Source organism: Telmatherina bonti, assembly GCF_933228915.1.
Source record: "Telmatherina bonti genome assembly, chromosome: 4".
NCBI classification, from domain to species: domain Eukaryota; kingdom Metazoa; phylum Chordata; class Actinopteri; order Atheriniformes; family Telmatherinidae; genus Telmatherina; species Telmatherina bonti.
Genome location: NC_136622.1, coordinates 37,759,551 through 37,779,437, shown reverse-complemented (window position 1 = coordinate 37,779,437; position 19,887 = coordinate 37,759,551). Strand labels below are relative to the sequence as shown.

The window sequence follows — 19,887 nt, the reverse complement described above, 5'->3', positions numbered from 1 at the left end:
TGGGAGCCGGTTCTGGTTCCTGCAGCCAGACTGGGAGCTGGTTCCGGTTCCTGCAGCCAGACTGGGAGCTGGTTCCGGTTCCTGCAGTCAGACTGGGAGCTGGTTCCGGTTCCTGAAACCAGACTGGGAGCTGGTTCTGGTTCCTGAAACCAGACTGGGAGCTGGTTCCGGTTCCTGCAGCCAGACTGGGAGCTGGTTCCGGTTCCTGCAGCCAGACTGGGAGCTGGTTCCGGTTCCTGCAGCCAGACTGGGAGCTGGTTCCGGTTCCTGCAGCCAGACTGGGAGCTGGTTCTGGTTCCTGAAACCAGACTGGGAGCTGGTTCTGGTTCCTGAAACCAGACTGGGAGCTGGTTCCGGTTCCTGCAGCCAGACTGGGACGTCGTTCCGGTTCCTGCAGTCAGACTGGGAGCTGGTTCTGGTTCCTGAAACCAGACTGGGAGCTGGTTCCGGTTCCTGAAGCCAGACTGGGAGCTGGTTCCGGTTCCTGAAGCCAGACTGGGAGCTGGTTCCGGTTCCTGAAGCCAGACTGGGAGCTGGTTCCGGTTCCTGCAGCCAGACTGGGAGCTGGTTCCGGTTCCTGCAGCCAGACTGGGACGTGGTTCCGGTTCCTGCAGCCAGACTGGGACGTGGTTCCGGTTCCTGCAGTCAGACTGGGAGCTGGTTCTGGTTCCTGAAACCAGACTGGGAGCTGGTTCCGGTTCCTGAAGCCAGACTGGGAGCTGGTTCCGGTTCCTGAAACCAGACTGGGAGCTGGTTCTGGTTCCTGCAGTCAGACTGGGAGCTTGTTCTGGTTCCTGAAACCAGACTGGGAGCTGGTTCCGGTTCCTGCAGTCAGACTGGGAGCTGGTTCTGGTTCCTGAAGCCAGACTGGGAGCTGGTTCTGGTTCCTGAAACCAGACTGGGAGCTGGTTCCAGTTCCTGCAGTCAGACTGGGAGCTGGTTCTGGTTCCTGAAACCAGACTGGGAGCTGGTTCCGGTTCCTGCAGTCAGACTGGGAGCTGGTTCTGGTTCCTGAAGCCAGACTGGGAGCTGGTTCTGGTTCCTGAAACCAGACTGGGAGCTGGTTCTGGTTCCTGAAGCCAGACTGGGAGCTGGTTCTGGTTCCTGAAACCAGACTGGGAGCTGGTTCCAGTTCCTGCAGTCAGACTGGGAGCTGGTTCTGGTTCCTGAAACCAGACTGGGAGCTGGTTCCAGTTCCTGCAGTCAGACTGGGATCCTGTAACCGTGAGGAGGATCTAACTGGTGTCCTGTTTGTTCTTCAGAGTGTGGAGGAAAGCTGACGGAAGATGACGGCTCCTTCTCTTCACCCTTCTATCCTGAAAACTATCCTCCACAAGCCGAGTGTGTGTGGAACATCGAGGTAATTCCACATTCTTCCTGTTTTTCATCTGGAATTCCAGCGAGAGGAAACGTCTCCTGTCAGGAATCACAGGACAGTGTTCCAAATCCCCGTGGTTTTCTGTCGGAGTGAGATCACCTGCTTGAAAACATTCTATGGTTGTAACTTGTGATGTCATAGTGATGTCAGAGTGATGTCATAGTGAGGTCATAGTGATGTCAGAACCTCAGAGGTTTTTCTCGTGGCGTTCTGGTGGAATCGGGACGCATAACTCCGTTGTCTTCTTGTCCTTTTCAGGTCTTGAAGGGGAAGTTTGTGAAGGTTCAGTTCAGCAAGTTTTCTGTGGGGAGTGAGAGCGACGAATGTGTCGGTGATTACGTTGAAGTCGACGGTAAACGGTGAGGAAACGTGTTTTTCTTATCAGAAACGTTAAATGTTCCTTTCTGATCAGTGAAGGAAAATGTTCCAACTGAAAACATTTTTTCCTTAAGTTGAATCAAATTCTGAAGAAATCAAAGGAAATAAATATGTAATTATTTATATTATTTTATAATCTAAATGGCAGTTTGTTGACATTATGACACTTTTTACAAATAGAAAAACATTAATTTTTCTATAGATTTGCAGCGGATTTAATTTAAAGACAAGTCTATAAATAAATAATTTATCTAATTTATTAATATTTTCTTTCTGAACCCAGATCAGGAAATACAGCAATTATTGAATTAAAAATGTTTTAGACTAGAATTTCAATTTAAATGTTTTGAATGATAAAAATGCTATTTACATATTCTTATTAAATTTGATTTAATGTTAATGCGTTTTTTGACAGTGTCAATCATAATTTCTGACTATTTTAGAGAATAAAAATCCTCAAAGCTGCTTCAAAAAACCTGCAAAAGAATATTTTTCCGTTTTTGTTCAGATCTTCCAATTATTTCAGTCCCAAATTAAAACTTAGAAAATATGCTTAAGGGTTAGTTTAACCCTTAAGATACCAGATCAATGACATAATGTTTTACAGAAATAAATTGACAGAAATTAAATTATTCTAATATATTAGATTCTATTTTTATTAATTACATATTTGGTTTTTTGGATTAGTTTGTTTGGCAGTTTTGGCAGGACAAGAGTGAAGAAATTATAAATATAAAATGTCATTTTGGTCGCATTTGGAGGGACGTTTTTGACCCTGACATCTTGTTCTGTTCAGAAAAACTTTACAAATAAAGAAATGAAAATTTCCATGCCGTCCCAAACGACCTTTGACCTCCAGCTCTTCATGTTGCAGGTTGTGTGGCAGGAATTTGGAAAACACGGTGATGTCCAGCAGCAGCAACAAGATGACCATCCACTTCAAGTCGGACGCGTCCTACGTGGACCAGGGTTTCATCGCCCACTACGAAGCTTTTGTCCCAACCAATCGTAGGACAGAATTTATTTTCTCGCACATCAAAGCCTGTGTGTTTGCGCCGGCCTCACACGGAGGTGTGTTGTGTGTCGAGCAGCTTGTCCAGGAAGATTCCGGTGTAGCGACAATATGTGCATCAACACGACGATGCAGTGTGACGGCTGGAGCGACTGTGAAGACCACAGCGACGAGAAAAACTGCAGTAAGTCCAGCAGTCCGTCATTCAATCCAGCTTTATTTATACGTCGCAGATTTTTCCATGGCTGCTCCTGCTCTCAGCGAAGGAGGACGCTTCTCTCTGTGCTCCTGTTTCCTCCCTCTCCTCCCACTCTGCGACTTCGTCCTGTCTGACTCGGAGCCTCTTTTTACATCTCTTTACTTCCACTCAAACTACATCATGGATCTGATCGGCTGGTCTCTCAACGAAATTGATCAAATTTTCTCAACCCGGAGATCTGGCAGAGGGGAGCCCGCATGTCCTGAGGGGACGCTTCCAGCCGGATACATTCAGGACTCATGGGCCAGGTGGAGACCGATGTGTCTGGCGGTTCTGTCCTCTGAGGACGTGGAGGATGTTTACATATTTGGATTATTGGTGATCGGGATTCTCCTGATTGGCGCTGGTGGAGTTCTGATCTACCTGAAGACCCGTGAGATTCTGGCAACAACTGGCAGGCTGCCAGAATTCTGTAACGGTATGTGCCGGGCTGGCAGTGCACAGACTCTTGTGTTGACCGGACTCGACCGTAAGCAGGATGCCAGTCTGATCCATACTGGTCATTTGGCCGTGGTCCCAGAGGTGGTCCGCAGAATCGACAACAACATGGAGAGGATGTCTGCTAGAATCGGTGGAAATTGACCCCCCCATTCGGCTGTCTGGAGCTGCCTGCCTGAGATCGGCTATGGACTCAAGGCCGAGGGCAAATTGTTTTCCTTGCCTGGAACCCAAACAACAATCATATCTGGATTCGGCTTCCCAGCAGCCTTGGGCCGGCGCAACCCCACCTGAGAACGGAAGAAGAGATGTTCATAGATGCTCTGTCCCCCCTCTTCAACCACCCCCAGTCCCCTCCCACATGACTCACCGCCTCCCTGGACTTTGTGTGTCTTGTTTTAGTTTGTGCTTCAGTGTATGAGTTTTTTTTCTCTGTATGTCCGGACCGCGTCATTCTGGCACAGCCCCGAGGTACATGACCTTTTTTCCCTCGACCTTGGATGAGCTGGCTTGAACTTTGAATTTACCCTCTGGGATGAATAAAGTATCTTTGATTTGATTTAATTTGGTTCACAACAACATAATCTTTTATCACTTTTACAGATAAAGTCTGATTCATGTTATCCCAGTTACAGCAACATTAGTCCAGTTTGTCTGTTGATGGAAACCAGTTCATGGTTCAGGACCAGGACCAGGAAGGAAAACCTCCATCAGGACCAGAACCAGGAAGGAAAACCTCCATCAGGACCAGAACCAGGAAGGAAAACCTCCATCAGGACCAGAACCAGGAGGGAAAACCTCCATCAGGATCAGAACCAGGAAGGAAAACCTCCATCAGGATCAGAACCAGGAGGGAAAACCTCCATCAGGATCAGAACCAGGAGGGAAAACCTCCATCAGGATCAGAACCAGGAGGGAAAACCTCCATCAGGACTAGAACCAGGAGGGAAAACCTCCATCAGGATTAGGACCAGGACCAGGAATGAAAATCTCCATTAGAACCAAGAAGAAAAACCTCCATCAGAAGGTGGTCTGATGGATGCTGTGGTCCTTGTAAATCTAGTTCTCGGGGTCCTGGTGGATCTGGTCCTTGTGGTCCTGGTGGATCTGGTCCTCACGGTCCTGGTGGATCTTGTCTTGGTGGATCTGGTTCTTGTGGTCCTAGTGGGTGTGGGTCTGGTCCTGGTGGATTTGGTCCTCATGGTCTTGATGGATCTGGTTCTTGAGGTCCTGGTGGGTGTGGGTCTGGTCCTGGTGGTTCTTGTCCTTGCAGTCTTGGTGGATCTGGTCCTCGGGGTCCTATGGTCCTGGTGGACCTGGTCCTGGTTGTCTGCCAAGATTTCTATCACAACTTTGACCAAATTCTTTCACATTGTACATCAAGCTATGTCAGCTTTTTATAGACTTCAAATATGATGGTGATGATAATGATGGTGATGACTTCTCCCTCTGTGAGCCTGACCACCATGTTTCCTGTCTCCTCAGAGTGTGGGGCGTCTCAGGTGAAGTGTAAAAACGGACTCTGTAAACCAAAGATCTGGAGGTGTGACGGCGTGAACGACTGTGGTGACAACACCGATGAAGAGGACTGCAGTGGGTTCTTCTGAACTTTCTGTTCTTCCAATTACAGTTGAGTTCTGCAGAAACAAACATGTCCGACATCGCTGTTTTCCAGGTAAATGCTCAGACGCTCAGTTCTCCTGTAGAAACGGTCGCTGCATTCCGAAGAGCCAGAAATGTGACGGAAAAGACGACTGCGGCGACGGATCTGACGAGTCGCACTGTCAGAAATGTAAGAAAAGTTTTTGCCTCGTTATATGAAATCACAAACTTGAAACGAAATGAGATTTTTCATGGAAACAGATAACAACTTGTTTATTATTTGTCTCCCGGAGGGAAGATTAATGCTGAAATGAGCCTGTTTTTGGATCTGTTACTTGAATTCATACACACCCAGCTTCACTTTGAAATCTGTAGCAACAAAAGCTGGGACTTTTCTTTTTCTTCTTCTTTCTTAACCCTGTCCTGTTCAGCATAATAACGTACAGAATGACGGGCTGTGTGTTTGCCAGAAAAGTTGCTCCACCGAGGGAGATGCATTGCATAAAGTCCTGCCATTGATATTTAGAATTGTTTTGTTTTAAATAAACAAAATGAGGTCTCCCTGAGCCGTCACCTTATAATGGTGGAGGGGTTTGTGTGTCCCGAAGATCCTAGCAGCTGTTGTCTGGGGCTTTTTGCCACTGGTAGGGTCACCCATGGCAAACAGGTGTCTAGGGGAGGGACCAGACCAAGCACGGCTCATCGACCCCTATGATGAACACAAACCTGGGCGGAAATGTTCCCTTGCCCGGACGCGGGTTACCGGGACCCCCTCCGGAGCCAGGCCTGGAGGTGGGGTACGAGAGCGAGCGTCTGGTGGCCGGGCCTTCGCCCATGGGGCCCGGTCGGGCTCAGCCCGAAAGGGTTACATGGGCCCCACCTCCCGTGGGCTCACCATCTGCGGGAGGAGCCGTAGGGGTCGGGTGCAGTGTGAGCTGGGCGGCAGCAAGGGGCGGGGACCCTGGCGGTCTGATCCCCGGCTGCAGAAGCTGGCTCTAGGGACGTGGAACGTCACCTCTCTGGTGGGGAAGGAGCCTGAGCTTGTGCGCGAGGTTGAGCGGTTCCGGCTAGATATAGTTGGACTCACCTCGACGCATGGCTTGGGCTCTGGAACCAGAACCCTCGAGAGGGGCTGGACCTTCTTCCACTCTGGAGTTGGTCATGGTGAGAGGCGCTGAGCAGTTTTGGGCATTCTCATCAGCCCCCAGCTTGGTGCCTGCACGTTGGGGTTTACCCCGGTGGAGGAAAGGGTAGTTTCCCTCCGCCTTCGGGTGGGGGGACGGGTCCTGACTGTTGTCTGTGCTTATGCGCCGAACAGCAGTTCAGAGTACCCACCCTTTCTGGGGTCCTTGGAGGGAGTGCTGGAGGGTGCTCCTTCTGGGGACTCCATTGTTCTGCTGGGGGACTTCAATGCTCACGTGGGCAATGACAGTGAGACCTGGAGGGGAGTGATTGGGAGGCATGGTCCCCCCCCTCAACCCAAATGTTTTTTTGTTATTGGACTTTTGTGCTCGTCATGGATTGTCCATAACGAACACCATGTTCCAACATAAGAGTGTCCATATGTACACCTGACATCAGGATTCCCTGGGTCGCAGTTCAATGATCGACTTTGTAGTCGTATCGTCGGACCTGCGGCCACATGCCTCGGGTGGACACTCGGGTGAAGGGGGGTGGAGCTGTCAACTGATCACCACCTGGTGGTGAGTTGGCTCAGATGGTGGGGGAGGAAGCCGGTCAGAGCTGGCAGGCCCAAACGTGTTGTGAGGGTCTGCTGGGAACGTCTGGCTGAGTCCCCTGTCAGAGCAAGCTTCAACTCCCACCTTCAGCAGAGCTTCCACCATGTCCCGAGTGAGGCGGGGGACATTGAGTCCGAATGGGCTGTTTTCCCTGCCTCTATTGCTGAGGCGGCCAGCCGGAGCTGTTGTTGTAAGGTCATTGGTGCCTGTCGTGGCGGTAATCCCAGGACTCGTTGGTGGACACCAGCAGTGAGGGATGCCGTCAAGCTGAAGAAGGAGTCCTATCGGGCCTTCTTGGTCTGTGGGACTCTGGAGGCAGCTGATGGGTACCAACAGGTTAAGCGGCATCGGCTGTCGCCAAGGCAAAAACTCAGGCATGGGAGGAGTTCAGCGAGGTCATGGAGAAAGACTTCCGGACGGCTTCGAGGAGATTCTGGTCCACCATCCGGCGGCTCAGGAGGGGGAAGCAGTGCTCCATCAATACTGTGTACAGTGGAGGTGGGGAGCTGCTGACCTCAACTCGGGATGTTGTGGGTCAGTGGAAGGAATACGTCGAAGACCTCCTCTATCCTACCAACACGTCTTCTGATGAGGAAGCAGAGCTGGTGGACTCAGGGGTGGACTCTCCTATCTCTGGGGCTGAAGTCGCTGAGGTGGTCAAAAAAGTTCCTTGGCGGCAAGGCCCCGGGGGTGGATGAGATCCGCCCGGAGTTCCTTAAGGCTCTGGATGCTGTGGGGCTGCCCTGGCTGACACGCCTCTGCAGCATCAGGGACAGTGCCGTTGGATTGGCAGACTGGGGTGGTCGTCCCCCCTTTTTAAGAAGGGGGACGGGAGGGTGTGTTCCAATTGCAGGGGAATCACACTCCTCAGCCTCCCTGGTAAGGTCTATTCAGGGGTCCTGGAGAGGAGGGTCCGCCAGATAGTCGAATCACGGATTGAGGAGGAGCAGTGCGGTTTTCGTCCTGGCCGTGGAACAGTGGACCAGCTCTATGCCCTCTTTGGGGTCCTTGGGGGGGGGCATGGGAGTTTGCCCAACCAGTGCTTTGTGGACCTGGAGAAGGCGTTCGACTGTGTTTCCCCCGGGGGCTTCTGTGGGGGGTACTCCGGGAGTATGGGGTACCGGACCCCCTTGTGCGAGCTGTCCGGTCCCTGTACAACAGGTGTCAGAGCTTGGTCCGCATTGCGGGTAGTAAGTCGGATTCGTTTCCAGTGAGGGTTGGATGCCAAGGCTGCCCTTTGTCAACAATTCTGTTCACAACTTATATGGACAGAATTTGTAGGCGCAGCCGAGGTGTTGAGGGGATCCTGCTTGGTGGCCTCAGGATTGGGTCCCTGCTTTTTGCGGATGACGTAGTCCTGTTGGCTTCATCTGGTCGTGATCTCCAGCTCTCACTTGAGCGATTCGCTGCCGAGTGTGAAGCAGCTGGGATGAGAATCAGCACCACCAAATCTGAGCCCATGGTCCTCAGCCGGAATAGGGTGGATTGCCCTCTCCGGGTCGGGAGTCAGGTCCTGCCTCAAGTGGAGGAGTTTAAATATCTCGGGGTCTTGTTTACGAGTGAGGGAAGGATGGAGTGCGAGATTGACAGACGGATCGGTGCGGCGTCTGCAGTAATGCGGACTCTGCACCGGTCTGTCGTGGTGAATAAGGAGCTGAGCCAGAAGGCGAAGCTCTCCATTTACCAGTCGATCTACGTTCCTACCCTCACCTATGGTCATGAGCTGTGGGTCGTGACCGAAAGAAGGAGATCTCGTATACAGGCGGCTGAAGTAAGTTTCCTCCGCAGGGTGGCCGGGCTCTCCCTAAGAGATGGGGTGAGGAGCTCGGTCATCCGGGAGGAGATCAGAGTAGACCCGCTGCTCTTCCGCGTCGAGAGGAACCAGGTGAGGTGGCTTGGGCATCTGGTCAGAATGCCTCCTGGACCTCCCTGGTGAGGTGTTCCAGGCACGTCCCTCTGGGAGGAGACCCCGGGGAAGACCCAGGACACGCTGGAGGGATTATATCTCTCGGCTGGCCTGGGAACGCCTCGAGATCCCACCCGCAGAGTTGGCAAATGTGGCTGGGGAGAGGGAAGTCTGGGCTTCCCTGCTTAGGCTGCTGCCCCCGCGACCCGATCCCGGATAAGCGGCATGAAGATGAGACGAATCGAGAAAATGAGAGAAAACAAAATAATTGTTTTCTTTTGCGCTTACATATCAATGCTGAACAGAACTTTTTCTCTTTAATAAATGTTGCCCCAATGTTTATTAAAGCTGTGTGACAGAGTATGCAAGCTAGCCAGAAAGCTAGCTTGAGTGCTAACCAGAGAGCTAGTGCAGAGCTAACGCAGAGCTAACCAGAGCGCTAATAAGAGGGCTAACCAGAGAGTTCAGAGAGAGAGCTTGATAACCAGAGAATTAACAGAGACCTAACCAGAGATCTAAGCAGCGATTTAGCCAAGAGCTAACTAAATAGAGATTTAACAGATAGATAACCATAGTTAACCAAGAGCTAACTAGCGAGTTACCGAGAGCTAACCAAAGAGCAACTGGGAGAGCTGACCTGAAAGCTAAACGAAAGTTAACAGAGAGATAACCAGAGAATTAACCGAGAGCTAACCACAGATCTAACCATAGAGTTAACCGAGAGCTAGCTAACCAGAGTCAACATAGAGCTAAATGAGAGTCACCAGAGAGCTAATCAGAGAACTAGCCCACGCCAGTGCTTAGATACTCCCATTACTCTGGTTTTGATCCATTTCTTCTGAGTTGTGTGTCAGCGGTTAGAGAACGTTAACAACCACCTGTGTTTGTTGTGTGTGTTTATGTTGTTGTTTAGCTCTGTTGCTGCCGTGCTCTGAGTTCACCTTTCGCTGCAGAAGCGGAAGCTGTGTTAGCAAACAGAACCCCGAGTGTGACGATGTGAACGACTGCGAGGACGGGTCCGATGAGGCCGACTGCCGTATGTTAGCCACACGTAGACACACGTGGATAGGCCCGACTCTGGCCATCTGGTAACCATGTGTGTTTTCAGGATGCGGGATCAGACCATTCCACAGCAGCCGGATCGTGGGTGGGCAGGCTTCACGCGAGGCAGAGTGGCCATGGCAGGTCAGCCTCCACGCCACAGGTTTGGGACACATGTGTGGAGCTTCAGTGTTGAACGAGCGCTGGCTGCTGACCGCCGCTCACTGCGTCCAGGAAAAGTACGAGCCAAGCACTGACCTCAGTTTTTACACAGACATGACACAATTCCTGAAAAACGTTCCAGGTTTTCCACTTTGAATCTTTTTATGGAAAAAAATTGGTGGTAATAAGTCTGATCCATTGCAACATGTCTCCAACATAAATCTAAATCCAGCGTCCAAGTCAGAACTGGAGTCGGTTCTACAGGTTTGAAAGATAACGTGGTCTTCCTCCCAGTCTGAACCCTTTTCAGGAAAACTTCTCCAGGCTTCCTGCAGGACTTGCTACAGCTCCACTTTGGACAGATTGGTGTGGACAAACAAACCGATTCCGGTATTTAGACATTACGGTCCAGTTTGGTCCAGTGGTGCCGTCTAATCAAAGGGTTTCATTTATAAGGTCCTGGAATTTTGAAAAGTTCAATGATCGACTTTGTAGTCGTATCGTCGGACCTGCGGCCACATGCCTTGGACACTCGGGTGAAGAGGGGGGCGGAGCTGTCAACTGATCACCACCTGGTGGTGAGTTGGCTCAGATGGTGGGGGAGGAGGCCGGTCAGAGCTGGCAGGCCCAAACGTGTTGTGAGGGTCTGCTGGGAACGTCTGGCTGAGTCCCCTGTCAGAGCGAGCTTCAACTCCCACCTTCAGCAGAGCTTCGAACATGTCCCGAGTGAGGCGGGGGACATTGAGTCCGAATGGGCTGTGTTCCGTGCCTCTATTGCTGAGGCGGCCAGCCGGAGCTGTTGCTGTAAGGTTGTTGGTGCCTGTCGTGGCGGTAATCCCAGGACTCGTTGGTGGACACCAGCAGTGAGGGATGCCGTCAAGCTGAAGAAGGAGTCCTATCGGGCCTTCTTGGTCTGTGGGACTCTGGAGGCAGCTGATGGGTACCGGCGGGCTAAGCGGCATGCGGCTTCGGCTGTTGCCGAGGCAAAAATTCGGGCATGGGAGGAGTTCGGCGAGGCCATGGAGAAAGACTTCCGGACGGCTTCGAGGAGATTCTGGTCCACCATCCGGTGGCTCAGGAGGGGGAAGCAGTGCTCCATCAACACTGTGTACAGTGGAGATGGGGAGCTGCTGACCTCAACTCGGGACGTTGTGGGTCGGTGGAGGGAATACTTCGAAGACCTCCTCAATCCTACCAACACGTCTTCCCATGAGGGAGCAGAGCTGGTGGACTCAGGGGTGGACTCTCCTATCTCTGGGGCTGAAGTCGCTGAGGTGGTTGAAAAGCTCCTTGGCGGCAGGGCCCCGGGGGTGGATGAGATCCGCCCGGAGTTCCTTAAGGCTCTGGATGCTGTGGGGCTGTCCTGGCTGACACGCCTCTGCAGCATCGCGTGGACATCGGGGGCAGTACCGCTGGATTGGCAGACTGGGGTGGTGGTCCCCCTTTTTAAGAAGGGGGACTGGAGGGTGTGTTCCAATTACAGGGGAATCACACCCCTCAGCCTCCCTGGTAAGGTCTATTCAGGGGTCCTGGAGAGGAGGGTCCGCCGGATAGTCGAATCCCGGATTGAGGAGGAGCAGTGTGGTTTTCGTCCTGGTCGCGGAACAGTGGACCAGCTCTATACCCTCTCTGGGGTCCTGGAGGGGGCATGGGAGTTTGCCCAACCAGTCTACATGTGCTTTGTGGACCTGGAGAAGGCATTCGACCGTGTCCCCCGGGGGCTCCTGTGGGGGGTACTCCGGGAGTATGGGGTACCGGACCCCCTTGTACGAGCTGTCCGGTCCCTGTACGACAGGTGTCAGAGCTTGGTCCACATTGCCGGTAGTAAGTCGGATTCGTTTCCGGTGAGGGTTGGACTCCACCAAGGCTGCCCTTTATCACCGATTCTGTTCATAACTTATATGGACAGAATTTCTAGGCGCAGCCGAGGTGTTGAGGGGATCCGACTTGGTGGCCTCAGGATTGGGTCCCTGCTTTTTGCGGATGACGTGGTCCTGTTGGCTTCATCTGGTCGTGATCTCCAGCTCTCGCTTGAGCGATTCGCGGCCGAGTGTGAAGCGGCTGGGATGAGAATCAGCACCTCCAAATCTGAGACCATGGTCCTCAGCCGGAATAGGGTGGATTGCCCTCTCCGGGTCGGGAGTCAGGTCCTGCCTCAAGTGGAGGAGTTTAAATATCTCGGGGTCTTGTTCACGAGTGAGGGAAGGATGGAGCGTGAGGTCGACAGACGGATCGGTGCGGCGTCTGCAGTAATGCGGGCTCTGCGCCGGTCTGTCGTGGTGAAGAAGGAGCTGAGCCAGAAGGCGAAGCTCTCGATTTACCAGTCGATCTACGTTCCTACCCTCACCTATGGTCATGAGCTGTGGGTCATGACCGAAAGAACCAGATCTCATATACAGGCGGCTGAAATGATTTTCCTCCGCAGGGTGGCCGGGCTCTCCCTTAGAGATAGGGTGAGGAGCTCGGTCATCCGGGAGGAGATCAGAGTAGAGCCGCTGCTCCTCCGCATCGAGAGGATCCAGTTGAGGTGGCTCGGGCATCTGGTCAGGATGCCTCCTGGACGCCTCCCTGGTGAGGTGTTCCAGGCACGTCCCTCTGGGAGGAGACCCCGGGGAAGACCCAGGACACGCTGGAGGGATTATATCTCTCGGCTGGCCTGGGAACGCCTCGGGATCCCCCCCGCAGAGTTGGCAAATGTGGCTGGGGAGAGGGAAGTCTGGGCTTCCCTGCTTAGGCTGCTGCCCCCGCGACCCGACTCCGGATAAGCGGCACGAAGACGAGACGAGACAAATTTTGAAAAGGGTCCAAGGTCACATGATCCAAGTTATAATCTCAACCAGTCTCATCAGTCTTCATGGTCTTTTAGATCCTGGAGAATTCTTCCTCAAGGACTTTCAAAAACTCTTCCTGGGATGTTTCTGGGTTTTGTTCCAGTTTCTGTCCAGATGATTCCACACTCATTCAAATGTGGAGGTCGGTGTTCTGGGGGAGGATCCGTCTCTCTGTCAGACCTGTTGAACCAATCGTCATCCCAGCTCTTTTGTCATTGGCATACCATATCGACTCAAACTGGTCCTGTACCAGGACTGCACTGGAAATGCGGGAAAAATTAGGAAAAAGCTGTAGAAATATTGAAACCACTTTAAAAGACAGATGAAGATATGAGGACTCTGGATCCAGACTTCGGATCAGGATTCTAGATCAGGACTCTGTTTCGGATGCAGTCTTTTTCTTTTCTGTTTTTAGTATTAAGGTGAATAAAGTTTCGGTAAAGTTGACTGTTTTGTGTTTAATTGATCCAGATTGTCCCGGACCGACCAATGGCAGGTCTTCCTGGGGCTGCATGTGCAGGGTCAGACCAATGAGTGGATAGTGAACAGGAAGGTGTCGCGAATCATCGTCCACCAGGACTACGACCAAGGCACCTACGACAACGACATCGCTCTGATGGAGCTGGATACCAACGTGACCCTCAACCAGCACATCTGGCCCATCTGCCTGCACTCCCCCTCCTACGACCTCCTCCCAGGCCAGGAGGCGTGGATCACTGGCTGGGGCGCCACCAAGGAGGGAGGTGAGGCCACGCAGACATGGGATGAGATGTAGTCCATGTTTTTAGACGAAGGAACTTGTGGCTGTAGGCCGATAATAATAAACTGTTCAGGTGATCAATAACCAACAAAGTCCCAGGAAGTTTTGATTGGTTATCAGAAAAGACTAAATGAAGTTTAAGAGATTCTGTGGCGTTTTGGTTCCTCCTGACATTCCCAGATCTCCTACCACCAAGTTTCAGCCTGGTACCGTCAGAACCCCGATCCGACCCGGTACCGTCAGTTCCCGATCCGACCTCGTACCGGTAGAACCCTGAACCTCCTTGGAGACTTCTTTAGTTCAAAGCGACAAATCTAGCAGCTTTTACTGGAGTTATTAGAGACTTTTCTGGTGTTTTGGCGACTGACTTGAAGACACATATTGTTCTGCAGTTCCTGTAAGGAAGGAGCAGCGGGAGCCTCTCCCGTCCTAAAGCACTCCCAGGCGGCCAGTCTCAGTCGGCTCCGGCTGCAGGTCAATGTAGAATAACTGCAGTAGGTTGTGGAAGTTCACCTAAACATAGTTTATACCATTGTCAGTGACAACTGGCTGCATTATTTTCCTATACATAGTTCGGCCAGTTAAACACTGTAATATCCCTCCGTTACGGGACGTTACCATAGCAACGCGTTAACCAGCTGGTTCTGATCAGCCGTCTTTTAACAGGTGAATGAGAGAAACGCGCTGCAGCCTGACAGCAGTTAAACATAAAATAGTTGGTATAATTTATTATATTTAGCAAATGTTGTAGAAAATAAATACAGATTTTTTAGAAAATATTTACTGTGTGGGACCATGAGCGGATTAAACAACTCAGAACTGTGTGTTAGACGGTTATAATGCCCGACGCGGAGTCTAGAACACCACGATGCACAGCGTTGTTTAATCCTTATTTATATTTATCCAGTTTACATCAGTATTTGCACTTTGTCAATAAAAGCTTCATGTTATTTGTTTTCTAAAATATGTAGAATCCTAAAGACATTGTTAAAAAAGTCACGGTTTAATGTAAAATATATTCATGTTGTTAAAGATAAAAGGATAATCGTGGTAAATAATCAAGATCTCAGCTTCAGTCTAAATAGTCGTGATTAGAATTTTTGTCATAATCGAACAGCCTTATCAGAACCCCGACCCCGTACCGTCAGAACCCTGATCCGACCCCGTACCGTCAGGACCCTGATCCCACCCCGTACCGTCAGAACCCTGATCCGACCCCGTACCGTCAGAACCCTGATCCGACCCCGTACCGTCAGAACCCTGATCCGACCCCGTACCGTCAGAACCCTGATCCGACCCCGTACCGTCAGAACCCTGATCCGACCCCCGTACCGTCAGAACCCTGATCCGACCCCGTACCGTCAGAACCCTGATCCGACCCCGTACCGTCAGAACCCTGATCCGACCCCGTACCGTCAGAACCCTGATCCGACCCCGTACCGTCAGAACCCTGATCCGACCCCGTACCGTCAGAACCCTGATCCGACCCCGTACCGTCAGAACCCTGATCCGACCCCGTACCGTCAGAACCCTGATCCGACCCCGTACCGTCAGAACCCTGATCCGACCCCGTACCGTCAGAACCCTGATCCGACCCCCGTACCGTCAGAACCCTGATCCGACCCCGTACCGTCAGAACCCTGATCCGACCCCGTACCGTCAGAACCCTGATCCGACCCCCCTACCGTCAGAACCCTGATCCGACCCCGTACCGTCAGAACCCTGATCCGACCCCGTACCGTCAGAACCCTGATCCGACCCCGTACCGTCAGAAACCCTGATCCGACCCCGTACCGTCAGAACCCTGATCCGACCCCGTACCGTCAGAACCCTGAACCGACCCCGTACCGTCAGAACCCTGATCCGACCCCCGTACCGTCAGAACCCTGATCCCACCCCGTACCGTCAGAACCCTGATCCCACCCCGTACCGTCAGAACCCTGATCCCACCCCGTACCGTCAGAACCCTGATCCCACCCCGTACCGTCAGAACCCTGATCCCACCCCGTACCGTCAGAACCCTGATCCGACCCCGTACCGTCAGAACCCTGAACCGACCCCGTACCGTCAGAACCCTGATCCGACCCCCGTACCGTCAGAACCCTGATCCGACCCCGTACCGTCAGAACCCTGATCCGACCCCGTACCGTCAGAACCCTGATCCCACCCCGTACCGTCAGAACCCTGATCCCACCCCGTACCGTCAGAACCCTGATCCCACCCCGTACCGTCAGAACCCTGATCCCACCCCGTACCGTCAGAACCCTGATCCCACCCCGTACCGTCAGAACCCTGATCCCACCCCGTACCGTCAGAACCCTGATCCCACCCCGTACCGTCAGAACCCTGATCCGACCCCGTACCGTCAGAACCCTGATCCGACCCCGTACCGTCAGAACCCTGATCCGACCCCGTACCGTCAGAACCCTGATCCGACCCCGTACCGTCAGGACCCTGATCCCACCCCGTACCGTCAGAACCCTGATCCCACCCCGTACCGTCAGAACCCTGATCCGACCCCGTACCGTCAGAACCCTGATCCGACCCCGTACCGTCAGAACGCTGATCCGACCCCGTACCGTCAGAACCCTGATCCGACCCCGTACCGTCAGAACGCTGATCCGACCCCGTACCGTCAGAACCCTGATCCGACCCCGTACCGTCAGAACCCTGATCCGACCCCGTACCGTCAGAACCCTGATCCGACCCCGTACCGTCAGAACCCTGATCCGACCCCGTACCGTCAGAACCCTGATCCGACCCCGTACCGTCAGAACCCTGATCCGACCCCGTACCGTCAGAACCCTGATCCGACCCCCGTACCGTCAGAACCCTGATCCCACCCCGTACCGTCAGAACCCTGATCCGACCCCCGTACCGTCAGAACCCTGATCCCACCCCGTACCGTCAGAACCCTGATCCCACCCCGTACCGTCAGAACCCTGATCCCACCCCGTACCGTCAGAACCCTGATCCCACCCCGTACCGTCAGAACCCTGATCCCACCCCGTACCGTCAGAACCCTGATCCCACCCCGTACCGTCAGAACCCTGATCCCACCCCGTACCGTCAGAACCCTGATCCCACCCCGTACCGTCAGAACCCTGATCCCACCCCGTACCGTCAGAACCCTGATCCCACCCCCGTACCGTCAGAACCCTGATCCCACCCCCGTACCGTCAGAACCCTGATCCCACCCCCGTACCGTCAGAACCCTGATCCCACCCCGTACCGTCAGAACCCTGATCCCACCCCGTACCGTCAGAACCCTGATCCCACCCCGTACCGTCAGAACCCTGATCCCACCCCGTACCGTCAGAACCCTGATCCGACCCCCGTACCGTCAGAACCCTGATCCGACCCCCGTACCGTCAGAACCCTGATCCGACCCCGTACCGTCAGAACCCTGATCCGACCCCCGTACCGTCAGAACCCTGATCCGACCCCCGTACCGTCAGAACCCTGATCCGACCCCGTACCGTCAGAACCCTGATCCGACCCCGTACCGTCAGAACCCTGATCCGACCCCGTACCGTCAGAACCCTGATCCGACCCCGTGCCGTCAGAACCCTGATCCGACCCCGTGCCGTCAGAACCCTGATCCGACCCCGTACCGTCAGAACCCTGATCCGACCCGTACCGTCAGAACCCTGATCCGACCCGTACCGTCAGAACCCTGATCCCACCCCGTACCGTCAGAACCCTGATCCCACCCCGTACCGTCAGAACCCTGATCCCACCCCGTACCGTCAGAACCCTGATCCCACCCCGTACCGTCAGAACCCTGATCCCACCCCGTACCGTCAGAACCCTGATCCCACCCCGTACCGTCAGAACCCTGATCCCACCCCGTACCGTCAGAACCCTGATCCGACCCCCGTACCGTCAGAACCCTGATCCGACCCCCGTACCGTCAGAACCCTGATCCCACCCCGTACCGTCAGAACCCTGATCCCACCCCGTACCGTCAGAACCCTGATCCCACCCCGTACCGTCAGAACCCTGATCCCACCCCGTACCGTCAGAACCCTGATCCCACCCCCGTACCGTCAGAACCCTGATCCGACCCCGTACCGTCAGAACCCTGATCCGACCCCGTACCGTCAGAACCCTGATCCCACCCCGTACCGTCAGAACCCTGATCCCACCCCGTACCGTCAGGACCCTGATCCCACCCCGTACCGTCAGAACCCTGATCCCACCCCGTACCGTCAGAACCCTGATCCCACCCCGTACCGTCAGAACCCTGATCCCACCCCGTACCGTCAGAACCCTGATCCCACCCCGTACCGTCAGAACCCTGATCCGACCCCGTACCGTCAGAACCCTGATCCGACCCCGTACCGTCAGAACCCCGATCCCACCCCGTACCGTCAGAACCCCGATCCGACCCCGTACCGTCAGAACCCTGATCCGACCCCGTACCGTCAGAAACCCTGATCCGACCCCGTACCGTCAGAACCCTGATCCCACCCCGTACCGTCAGAACCCTGATCCCACCCCGTACCGTCAGAACCCTGATCCGACCCCGTACCGTCAGAACCCTGATCCGACCCCGTACCGTCAGAACGCTGATCCCACCCCGTACCGTCAGAACCCTGATCCCACCCCGTACCGTCAGAACCCTGATCCCACCCCGTACCGTCAGAACCCTGATCCCACCCCGTACCGTCAGAACCCTGATCCGACCCCCGTACCGTCAGAACCCTGATCCGACCCCGTACCGTCAGAACCCTGATCCGACCCCCGTACCGTCAGAACCCTGATCCGACCCCGTACCGTCAGAACCCTGATCCGACCCCGTGCCGTCAGAACCCTGATCCGACCCCGTGCCGTCAGAACCCTGATCCGACCCCGTACCGTCAGAACCCTGATCCGACCCCGTACCGTCAGAACCCTGATCCCACCCCGTACCGTCAGAACCCTGATCCGACCCCGTACCGTCAGAACCCTGATCCGACCCCGTACCGTCAGAACCCTGATCCGACCCCCGTACCGTCAGAACCCTGATCCGACCCCCGTACCGTCAGAACCCTGATCCGACCCCCGTACCGTCAGAACCCTGATCCGACCCCGTGCCGTCAGAACCCTGATCCGACCCCGTGCCGTCAGAACCCTGATCCCACCCCGTGCCGTCAGAACCCTGATCCCACCCCGTACCGTCAGAACCCTGATCCCACCCCGTACCGTCAGAACCCTGATCCGACCCCGTACCGTCAGAACCCTGATCCCACCCCGTACCGTCAGAACCCTGATCCCACCCCGTACCGTCAGAAACCCTGATCCCACCCCGTACCGTCAGGACCCTGATCCGACCCCGTACCGTCAGAACCCTGATCCGACCCCGTACCGTCAGAACCCTGATCCGACCCCGTACCGTCAGAACCCTGATCCCACCCCGTACCGTCAGAACCCTGATCCCACCCCGTACCGTCAGAACCCTGATCCGACCCCGTACCGTCAGAACCCTGATCCGACCCCGTACCGTCAGAACCCTGATCCGACCCCGTACCGTCAGAAACCCTGATCCGACCCCGTACCGTCAGAACCCTGATCCCACCCCGTACCGTCAGAAACCCTGATCCCACCCCGTACCGTCAGAACCCTGATCCGACCCCGTACCGTCAGAACCCTGATCCGACCCCGTACCGTCAGAACCCTGATCCGACCCCGTACCGTCAGAACCCTGATCCGACCCCGTACCGTCAGAACGCTGATCCGACCCCGTACCGTCAGAACCCTGATCCCACCCCGTACCGTCAGAACCCTGATCCCACCCCGTACCGTCAGAACCCTGATCCCACCCCGTACCGTCAGAACCCTGATCCCACCCCGTACCGTCAGAACCCTGATCCCACCCCCGTACCGTCAGAACCCTGATCCGACCCCGTACCGTCAGAACCCTGATCCGACCCCCGTACCGTCAGAACCCTGATCCGACCCCGTACCGTCAGAACCCTGATCCGACCCCGTACCGTCAGAACCCTGATCCCACCCCGTACCGTCAGAACCCTGATCCCACCCCGTACCGTCAGAACCCTGATCCCACCCCGTACCGTCAGAACCCTGATCCCACCCCGTACCGTCAGAACCCTGATCCCACCCCGTACCGTCAGAACCCTGATCCGACCCCGTACCGTCAGAAACCCTGATCCGACCCCGTACCGTCAGAACCCTGATCCCACCCCGTACCGTCAGAACCCTGATCCGACCCCGTACCGTCAGAACCCTGATCCGACCCCGTACCGTCAGAACCCTGATCCGACCCCCGTACCGTCAGAACCCTGATCCGACCCCGTACCGTCAGAACCCTGATCCGACCCCGTACCGTCAGAACCCTGATCCGACCCCGTACCGTCAGAACCCTGATCCGACCCCGTA

General features: G+C 54.5%; 1 protein-coding gene across 1 annotated transcript in view; it reads left to right on the top strand.

Moving 5' to 3' along the window:
- The window catches only part of LOC306754590 (suppressor of tumorigenicity 14 protein homolog), a gene marked incomplete at both ends in the record, with an annotated part of 41,668 nt that overhangs the window by 18,481 nt on the left and 3,300 nt on the right, over nucleotides 1-19,887 (top strand). The window contains 9 exons of the mRNA XM_079238607.1: nucleotides 1,263-1,360; nucleotides 1,637-1,737; nucleotides 2,631-2,764; nucleotides 2,848-2,952; nucleotides 4,951-5,058; nucleotides 5,141-5,257; nucleotides 9,626-9,748; nucleotides 9,821-9,992; nucleotides 13,218-13,489. Coding sequence (XP_079094733.1) covers nucleotides 1,263-1,360; nucleotides 1,637-1,737; nucleotides 2,631-2,764; nucleotides 2,848-2,952; nucleotides 4,951-5,058; nucleotides 5,141-5,257; nucleotides 9,626-9,748; nucleotides 9,821-9,992; nucleotides 13,218-13,489 — 1,230 coding nt within the window. The remainder of the gene's footprint in view (nucleotides 1-1,262; nucleotides 1,361-1,636; nucleotides 1,738-2,630; nucleotides 2,765-2,847; nucleotides 2,953-4,950; nucleotides 5,059-5,140; nucleotides 5,258-9,625; nucleotides 9,749-9,820; nucleotides 9,993-13,217; nucleotides 13,490-19,887) is intronic.